Genomic DNA, 10274 nt, shown 5'->3' with positions numbered 1-10274 from the left:
CCCCAAGGCATTCCCAGCCACGGAGCCTCCCAAGCCCTCCGTCCCAAGCTTTCCTCTTACTGCCCCCAACTCTCTGCCTCACAGTCCCCCGTTCCTGTCCTCAGACTCTCTGCCTGCTTGCCCGAGTCTCTCTGTCCAGAATGTATTCATCCACACCCCCAGACTCTCAGCCCCAAAGCCCCCCATCTTTGCCCCTGGAACATCCCCATGCCCGCTCCCAGGGTTCTGCAGACCTTCTGCATCCCAACTCCCTGCCTGCGGTGTCCCCATCATAGCCCCTCCCTCCAGCCCCTGCACCTATTGCGTCCTCCTGCAGTCCCACGTCGAAGGCCAGCTTGTCAGTCATGGAGCGGGAGGTGGTGAGGCAGCTCAGGTACTAGGGTTGTAAGGGGGAGTCAGCCACCCGGCGGGCGTTGCACTCCCTGGCCCCTGCCCCCGCCCCGGCCCCTCCTGGACGCACTTACCATGCCGCTGTGCGAGTGCCGGAGCAGGATGGCATGGCCATACAGGAGTGTCCTGTGTCCCCCACCCTGGGACGACTGCAGGGGACAGGGGAGGACACAGAGTGAGAATAGACCCCCCTGAAACATCTGGCCTATCTCAGGTGGGAATACACTTCCCAGAAGACACCATGCTCAGGCCTGGATGCAAAGCCTCAGCTCAGACCCACAACAGTCTCTGCCTCAGTTTCCTTGCTTCCAGGGGAAGTAAGGTCTGTGTCTCTGAGAAGCCTGTGGGTGGGGTGTTTTCTATTCCCCAAAGCCCACTCTGTCCTCCTCCAACCTGTTAACCAGGCCCGAGTCACTCAGGGGGCTGAACCCCTCTTCCAGAGGTTCAGGTACCTGGGGTCACTCAGGGAAGCCCCCGTATCTCGTGTTCCACAGCCTTTAGCTCCCTCTGCTCTCACCTGTCATAACACAGCTGTGCACCGGTACTGTCCTACCAGCTGTTAAACATTGGAGCATCACCCGTAGGGACCTGCCCTGTGCCCAAGGAGACTCTGCACCTCTTGGGAGTGGGTGGGTACACCCAGCACTCGATGGCATCATGCCCCCCATCCCAGCTCTCACATGCCCATGCTCTGAGGGGGCCATGTGATGGGGCCACGTGATCACATGGTGGACCCACCATGTGGGTCCAGAGGGGACTCACACTTGGGATGGAGAGAGGTGATGAGGGGAGAGGTCCCATGCAGAGAAGAGCTAGGAGGGTCAGAGGAAAGGATGGAAAAGAGGAGAAAGGAGCAGGTGGGAGAACAGGGGCTCAAAAGCCCCCACCCCCTTCCTTCCTTCCTGCCTGGCCTGTTCTGGGTTCCACAGACCCTGACAACCGGGGTGGGGAAGACCCCCCAGCCCCCGTGTGCAGGGTGTGGACCCAAGAGGCCCACCTGGGGTCAGGAGAGGTGGCAAGGACAGATGACACCCAAGGCCAGACCTACCCACTTATCCAAATTGAGGGCCTGTGGGGGGCAGGGCAGAGAGAGGAAGAGGAACAGATGGTAAATGACCCCCAGCTCCTCCCACCCGTCCCTGCCACCCATCCCACCTCGGGGGGAGCCTCACCTCCACGCCGGCCTCCACGGTGTTGGCCAGCATCTCCTGCAGGGCCCGGACGGACAGGGACTGCTCCAGGACGAAGCAACAGATGGCCAGATCGGGGGGCACATTCTGGGGGGTGGGGAGATGTGAATGGGGGACCTGAACGCTCCAGAGTGCTGGTGTACGCCCTGCCCCTAGTCTAAATACCTACACCCCTTAGAGACCCAGACCTGACCCCAGCCCTCCAAGAAGCCCTGCCCTCTGCCTCCCGCTTCAAACACCCTGAATTCGCACCAACATCCCAGAAGACACCTCTGCTCTGCCTCCTCCCTCACACCCCTGTACCCCACCCCGAACCTCACAGAAGTTTCCACACACCTAATCCTATGGGATTAGCACACCTAATCCCATAGGAAGCCTCAGCCCCTGTCAGAGGCATTCCACCCATCCGACTCTGGGAGCCCCCTCCTTGCCCTCCCGGCAGAAGACGCAAATCTCTCCGACCCCAAAGGAAGCCCCAGCTCCCGCTGTCCCGAGCAGACAGTCCCAGCTCCTGCCCTCTCCCTCAGACACCTGTGAACACTGCTTCGAAGTCCCAGGGGCAAGGCCCCACCGCACACCTCCCGCCTCAGGCTCCCACCCAGGCACCTCAAGCACTTAGACACCCTCCCCCTTGGGCTCAAGATTCTCTGCCCACCTCAGGCCCCTGGCCTCCCCCCCATCAAACTCCAGGTCTCCTCCCTCTCCCGCCCTCCACCCCATCCACCCAGGTCACCTCCTCCCTCAGCCTCAGACCCCGGGCTCCCTCCACCTCTCAGCCTCCAGCCCCCTCCCCAGTCAGCCCCCTGCGGGCACCCCCTGACCCTCCAGGCTGTTCTGCTTTGGATTGAAGACCCTCTGCCCCCTCAGACACCTGCCTCCTAAGACCCCCTGCCCCTCCCTCCTCAGACCTCCACCCACCTCAGACCCCTGCCCCTTTCCCCCGTAAGCCCCCTCCCATTTTCTCTCCTATCAGCACCCCCTTCAGATCCCCTCTTCTTTGAACTCAAGACCTTCTATCTCCTTAGACCCCCTCCCTCTTCCCCCAGGACCCCAGCTCCCCTCCTCAGACCTCCAGCCCCCTTTCCCTCTTAGCCCCCCTCCCTATTCCCCCTCCTGTCAGCATCTCCTCTCCAGACTCCCAGACCCCTCTTCTTTGGGCCCCAGGCTCTCTGCCCCTCAGGCCCCCTCTTCCTCCCATTCTGCACAGACCTGAGCGTTGCTGGTGGGCTCCAGGAAGCAGAGGCGGTTGCCGAAGCCCTCGGCGGCCAGGCAGAGCTTGAGCTGCTCCTTGAGCACCATGGCGCTGCACTGCAGGACCATCTCGTCGTCCTGGGGACGGGCAGAGGGTCAGGGTGGGCGCCGCATCCCACCCGCATCCCACAGACACTGTACCATGGGCCACCCACCTGGCCCTTTCTCCTCGTGAAAAAGATGTGACTAATAATAGCCACCCTCAAAAAAAAAAAAGAAAAAAAAAAAATTAAGAGTCCGCCTGCCGATGCAGGGGACACGGGTTCGTGCCCCGGTCCGGGAGGATCCCACATGCCATGGAGCAGCTGGGCCCGTGAGCCATGGTCGCTGAGCCTGTGCGTCCGGAGCCTGTGCTCCACAACGGGAGAGGCCACAACAGTGAGAGGCCCGTGTACCGCAAAAAAAATAAATAAATAATAATAATAATAATAATAGTCACCCTCGCCATTTATCAAGTAGGGGCCCGTGTTGAGCACTGTACATGCTTCTAACATCCCCATGAGATCCAAGCCAGTGGCATCCCCACGTTAAAATGGGGAAACTGAGGCTCAATGAGGGGAAATGGCTTGTCCAAGGCCATACGGCTGATAAGGGAAGCAGCTGGGATCTGAACCCCAGTCCAACTGACTCCAGAGGACTCCCAGGTGGGGGTCCACAAGGTGAGTCACTGGAGGCTGGAAGATATGAGCGCCTCAAGTTAAATGGCTTTTAAGTTCAGCCTTATCTAATTATTCTTTTGTGTGTTATTTTAATAGTAGCTCTCATTTAAGGAGTGCTGTCTAATGACTCCTGAATGCAGTGCCAGAGTCTGGACTGGATCCTGGATGGAGGGGAAATGCCATAAAAGATGGTAGAGAGACAAGTGGTGAAAGGTGAAACAGACTGTGAATTAGATGATGGTATCATAGCCGTACGAAATCTCCCGATTTTGATAACTGTGCTGTGGTTTTCTGAGAGACATCCCTTGTTTTTTTAGGAAACAGACACTGAAGGATTTAGGGGTTAAGGGTATCATGTCCACAGCTAACTCTCAAACAGCTTAGGAAAAAAATAGGGAGAGACAGGGAGGGAGAGATGGAGGGAATGATAAAGCAGACATGCTACATCCTAACATTTGGGGGAAATGACTGAAGGCCACATGGGAGTTCTCTGAGCTAACCTTGCAACTTTTCTCTAAGTTTGAAATAATCTCGAGGGTATAAATTAAAATTTTAAGTAAAATAAACACCCTTCTGAGGTAAGTCCTAGTATGTGAACCTGTGGAAACAGAGGCCTAGAGAGGTGAAGTGATTTGCCTGAGGTCACACAGCCGGTGCAGCTTGTGGGATCTTAGTTTCCCGACCAGGGATCGAACCCGCACCCCCTGCAGTGGAAGTGTGGAGTCTTAAACACTGGACCACCAGGGAAGTCCCAATATGCCACTTTTAGATCGTTAGACCACCTCTTGATATGTTAGTAGAATAGCCCATATTACATTCATAACTAATATAAATGTATGTGGGGGCTTGCTCCACATTTTTACTGATAGAGGTTTCAATCAAAATTGATGGGAAAAAAAACAGATGGAGACCGCAGTGTTTAACCACAGTTAAGACAGTGATTATTCCATTTTACAGCAAAGGAAACAGTTTCAAGGAGGCTAGGCGTTCTGCCTGAAGTCACACAGACTCCAGCCCTTCCAGCAAATCCTGGGCTTCACCCCACACAGGCAGCCCTCATTCTTTCTTTCAGCCTGGGAGGAGGGAGAGAGATTCATCCTGTTGGCCGGAGACCTCAGGACTGCTCTGTCCTATTACCCCCAACCCCGACATCTTGGCATATGCCATGTATTCACAGGGATCATACAGCTTGCCTTTATTAAGTACATACTCTCTGCTAGACCTCATGCTCAGGGCTTTACATTCATCTAATAGACACTGATTAAGCATCTGCTATGTGCCAGGCACTGATCTAGGCACTGGATATAGAGCAGCGAATAAAGCAGACAAATTCCCTGTCCTTGTGGAGCTGACATCCTTGTGGGGGGAAATGCAATGAACAGGTGAATCAATTTATAATGTTAATTTCAGTGATAAGTGTTATGGAAAAAATAACCCAGGGTGATGTAAGAGTTTGGGGTAGAGATGACACCAGTGAGGGGGGTGAAGTGACAGCCTCTCCAAGGAGGTGACATTTGAGCTGAGCCTTGTCTGAATAACAAGAAGGAATCAGGCCCGATCATCTCTGGAGGAAGAAAGTTCGCGGAAGAGGAGTCGGCCTGTGCAAAGGCCTGGGGCCATGGGTATTCAGAAAAAGCAAGGGAGACAGCCTGGCGCTGCTGCCATCAGGAGCAAGGGAGAAAGTGAGAGGAGACGAGCCCAGAGAGATATTTGCATGGACCCATTGAATCCTTATGGCACATATTTTTGTCCCCATTTTCCAGATTGGGAAATTGAGGCTAGGAGAGAAAAATACAAATCACTTGCCCAAAGTTAGGAAGCAGGCAAATGGCAAAACCAAGATATAAACCAGGGACAGGGAGCCTAATCCCTACACCAATGATTCTCTAACTTTCTCCTGCATCAGAATGAAGGGGGGTAGCCTGGTTAAAAATGCAACTTCCTTGCTGCCCCAGTCTCCCCCTCAACACCAAGAGCCTGATTCAGTAGATCTGGGGTCAGCAGGGAATCTGGACCATTAACCAGGAGGTTTTGACATGGGCCATGCTTTGAGGAACCCCAGCCTGGGCAGGGCTGGTTGTTGCCACCCATCAAAAGGAAATGAAATGAACTTGGGGGCCATGCCCATCATGCTTAAAAAGTGAAATAAAAGTAGAGCAAGAACAGAAAATAGCAGCATGCCCCTTGTGTTCTAAGGGCTACCTACATTTCATGAAACTTGTTTCAGTTAAAAATAGTTGTGTGTGAATGCACCTAATTTGAGCATAATAGCATGAATTGGAGGCAACCCAAATGTCCATCAGCAGGTGAACTGATAAACAAATTGTAGCGTATTCACACAATGGAATACTACTTAGCAACAAGAAGAAATGAATTCTTGATACACACTACATGGATTCATGTCAAAAATGTTACAGTGTGCAAAAGAAGCAGGACAAATGAAACACTAGTTGGTGACTTATGGAATCTATGTGACATAAAGCAGAAGGGCAGGGTGACTCCTGCAAAGAGCCAAAGGGAACTTTCTGGGCTAAAGGAAATGTTTTATTGATTATGATAATGGTTACATGGGTGTGTACAGCTTGTCAACTGTAACACCTAAAAGGGGTACAATGTATTGCATGTCAATTATAGCTCAATAAAGTTGACTTTTTATAACGTATGTGAATATATGCATGTACTGGGTTGCAATATAAAATATATTTCTTACCAGTGGGATGAGATCCAAAAAGTTTGAGAAAACCACCACATAACCTCAGTAAAGTTCAGGAAAATGGACCCAGTCTGGGGCCAAGAGATGCCAAGGCCAGGCCTCTAGAATCCAACACTGGCTAGCCAGGCAAGTCTGAGCCCAGTTTTCCTCTTATGAAAGCAGGAGGGCTGGCCCCCAGGGGCATCCAGAGATGACACTTCCTGGCCTTAACCTTGGTCAGTGACTCCCACTCAGGCCTCGGTTTCCCTCAAAACTCCCAGGGAGATAAAGATAGGGCCCTACCTCAGAAGATAGGGCAGCAAGGATATAATTAGATGCCTCAGGAGGCTGAGGCCCTGGGCATGGGGACTGACGTAGAGTGGCTGCTCAGGGGCTCAAGGCCATGGCCACGGTCTTATTAGGGCTGGGGAGGAGGGGAGAGCCCAGCCCATGGTGTCTGCTAAGGGACTGGAGCTAGTGCAAGAGTCTAGGGTGAAGCTAGGCCTCCTCCCATGGCCGAATGTCCAGCTGTCCCTATCCTTCACTACCAGCCCCAGCTGTCCATTCCTCCCTCCCAGGAAACCAGAGCCGGCTCACCAGGGTCCTATTCTGGGGCCGGAATGCTGTGTCAGCATTTCCCAGGGCCTGGAGGGGGTGGGGAGGTGCTAGTGCAGGATCAGTGGACCTGGCCCAGAAGAGAGAATATCCCCTCCTACATTCACAGCCCCACACCCGGTAGAACCACTGGGAGGGAAAAGTGGGAAGGACTTCGAGATGGGCAGCCCCTCCCCCCATCCTCTCCCTGTCCCCTGCCCAGGCCCCAGAAAAGCGGACTATTCTGGGAGGGACACCTGTTGTTCCAATTCCCATCCCTGCCCCCCCGCCAGCCGAGGGTCAGAGATGCAGAGAGAGACAGAGTTGAAGACACAGTGAGAAACACAGAGGGCCTGAAGCCAGAGAACAAAGACAGAGACAGGGACAGGGAGACAGAGATGGAAAGAGACAGAGACACAGACAACCTAAAGAGACAGATAGGGAGAGACACCACCCAGAGACCATTAGCAACCATATCTGACCCTCCTCTCCAAAATCAAGTGGGGAAAGAAAGAAGACCCAGAAACAGGGGGACCCTCAGGAGACCCTCAAGGGCTGGGAGCTCAAAGAAGTTGTGTCTTTCAGCCCACCACAGCCCTCTTCCCAAGAATTTAAATAGGTCAGAGTCTGGAGCAAAAAGAGAATTAGGGCTAAGTGGGGGGTGGGGGAGGGGACAGCTAAATTAAGCTCAGGAATTAGAACCACCTTCCCCAAGTGCCTGCTTCCAGAGTGGTGGGAGGGGGTGCTCTCTCAGCGGCCCCCTTCTCTGGGACAAATCACTAGTGTCAGAAGAGAGCGTGGAGGAGGGAGGATCCTCCTCCCCATTCTGTAGTCCCAGATTCTGCTAATTCTCTGACGAGAAAGATGGGGGAGACTAAGAGAGGCAGAAACGGAGAAAGACGGAGTGACATCATCCTAAGGGACAGAGGAGAGACCCCAGAGTCTCAGAGACCACCAGCAATCAGGACAAAGACATCGGAGACAGAGAGACACTCAGACCAGAGAGATAGTCCCAGAGACTCCAACACAGAGATACGCACCGTCCGCAGAAACTGGACCTCATCCTCGCCCTCTCCTCCGTCACCCATGATGTCGAGGCCAGAGGTGCTGGGGCTGAGGTCGGTGGCTAAGAGGAGGGGGCCGAAGGCTGGACGGGTGGGCTGGGGTCGAGTTGGGGTCGGAGACCTCTGGGACGCCAGAGGGACCCGCGGCGTAGATGGAACTGCGTGGAGGACTCGTGTGCTGGACAGAGCTGGGAGGAGGTCCCCGCCCCCGGGTCCCCATTGGAGCAGGACGGGCAAGGCCACGCCCCTTTGACGGAGCCCCGCCTACAAACCCCAAACCTGGCCAAAGGTGCGCTTGGGGTGGGGGGGGCTTAGAGGAGTGTCTTTAAGGCAGCTACCCTCTCTCCCCCTTCGCGATAAGGAAGGTGCCATCATTCTCCTATTTCACAGAGAGCAAACTGAGGCTCTGCTTGATGTCATACAGCAGAGAGGGGATGCGCACTAGGTCTCCTGGCTTGGGAGAAAATATTTGCAAATGAATCAACTGACAAAGGATTAATCTCTAAAATTTACAGGCAGCTCATGCAGCTCAATAACAAAAAAATAAACAACCCAATCCAAAAATGGGCAGAAGACCTAAATAGACATTTCTCCAAAGAAGATATACAGACTGCCAACAAACACATGAAAGAATGCTCAACATCATTAATCATTAGAGAAATGCAAATCAAAACTACAATGAGATATCATCTCACACCAGTCAGAATGGCCATCATCAAAAAATCTAGAAACAATAAATGCTGGAGAGGGTGTGGAGAAAAGGGAACACTCTTGCACTGCTGGTGGGAATGTGAATTGGTTCAGCCACTATGGAGAACAGTATGGAGGTTCCTTAAAAAACTACAAATAGAACTACCATATGACCCAGCAATCCCACTACTAGGTATATACCCTGAGGAAACCAGAATTCAGAAAGAGTCATGTACCAAAATGTTCATTGCAGCTCTATTTACAATAGCCCGGAGATGGAAACAACCTAAGTGCCCGTCGTCGGATGAATGGATAAAGAAGATGTGGCACATATATACAATGGAATATTACTCAGCCATAAAAAGAAACGAAATTGAGCTATTTGTAATGAGGTGGATAGATCTAGAGTCTGTCATACAGAGTGAAGTAAGTCAGAAAGAGAAGGACAAATACCGTATGCTAACACATATATATGGAATTTAAGAAAAAAAAATGTTATGAAGAACCTAGGGGTAAAACAGGAATAAAGACAGAGACCTACTGGAGAACAGACTTGAGGATATGGGGAGGGGGAAGGGTGAGGTGTGTTAGGGCGAGAGAGAGACATGGACATATATATACTAACAAACGTAAGGTAGATAGCCAGTGGGAAGCAGCCGCATGGCACAGGGAAACCGGCTCGGTTCTTTGTGGCTGTCTGGAGGGGTGGGATAGGGAGGGTGGGAGGGAGGGAGACAAAGAGGGAAGAGATATGGGAACATATATATATGTATAACTGACTCACTCTGTTATAAAGCAGAAACTAACACACCATTGTAAAGCAATTATACCCCAATAAAGATGTTAAAAAAAATAAAATAAAATAAAATAAAATAAAAAAAAATTAAAAAAAAAGCACCATACACAGTGATTAATAATATGGACTCTAAGACAGACTGGGTCCAAATCCCTGTCTTGCCACTCCTTTGTGTGACCTTGAACAAGTCACTTCGCCTCTCTGTGCCTCAGTTTCCTCAACTGGTAAGGAGGATATTAATAGTACCTACCTCACAGGGCTGCTGCAAGGATTAAATTAGATTATTTGCAGCACTTAAAACTGTACCAATACAGATGCAGCCACTGTGGAAAACAGTATGGAAGTTTCTCAAATAAACGAAAAATAGAACTACCATATGACCCAGCAATTCCACTCCTGGGTATGTATCCGAAAAAAACAAAAAACAAAAAAACCCAAAACACTAATTCAAATAGATACATGCACCCAATATTCATAGCAGCATTATTTACAATTGCCAAGAGATGGAAGCATCCTAAATATCCATCAGCAGATGAATGGATAAAGAAGATGTGGTATATATATACAATGGAATACTACTCATAAAAAAAGAATGAAATTTTGCCCTTTGCAGCAACATAGATGGACTTGCAGGGCATTATGCTGAGTGAAATAAGTCAGACAGAGAAAGACAAATACTGTATGATATCACTTACATGTGGAATCTAAAAAATGCAACTAACTAGTGAATATAACAGAAAAGAAGCAGATTCACAGATATAGAGAACAAATTAGTGGTTACCACTGGGGGCGGGGGGGGGGCGGGGAAGGAGCCATAAAGGGGAGGGGGAGTGGGAGGTACAAACTACTGGGAGTAAGATAGGCTCAAGGACATGCTGTACAACACAGGGAATATAGCCAATATTTTGTAATAGCTGTAAATGAAAAGTAACCTTTAAAAATTGTATT

General features: G+C 51.2%; 1 protein-coding gene across 2 annotated transcripts in view; it reads right to left on the bottom strand.

Annotated features, from left to right (window-relative positions):
* The window catches only part of RYR1 (ryanodine receptor 1), a 117724-nt gene extending 109860 nt beyond the window's left edge, over positions 1 to 7864 (bottom strand). For both annotated transcript variants that reach the window (XM_007471074.1, XM_007471073.1), the window contains exons 1-5: positions 7817 to 7864; positions 2790 to 2909; positions 1563 to 1667; positions 465 to 539; positions 298 to 376 (exon numbers count right to left, since the gene is read on the bottom strand). In XM_007471074.1, coding sequence (XP_007471136.1) covers positions 298 to 376; positions 465 to 539; positions 1563 to 1667; positions 2790 to 2909; positions 7817 to 7864 — 427 coding nt within the window. The remainder of the gene's footprint in view (positions 1 to 297; positions 377 to 464; positions 540 to 1562; positions 1668 to 2789; positions 2910 to 7816) is intronic.
* Positions 7865 to 10274: the final 2410 nt, after the last annotated feature.

Source organism: Lipotes vexillifer, unplaced genomic scaffold (genome assembly GCF_000442215.2).
Source record: "Lipotes vexillifer unplaced genomic scaffold, Lipotes_vexillifer_v1.1 scaffold182, whole genome shotgun sequence".
Taxonomy (NCBI): Eukaryota; Metazoa; Chordata; class Mammalia; order Artiodactyla; family Lipotidae; genus Lipotes; species Lipotes vexillifer.
The sequence above is the reverse complement of the archived record's forward strand: the minus strand, read 5'-3'. Positions and strand labels throughout refer to the sequence as shown.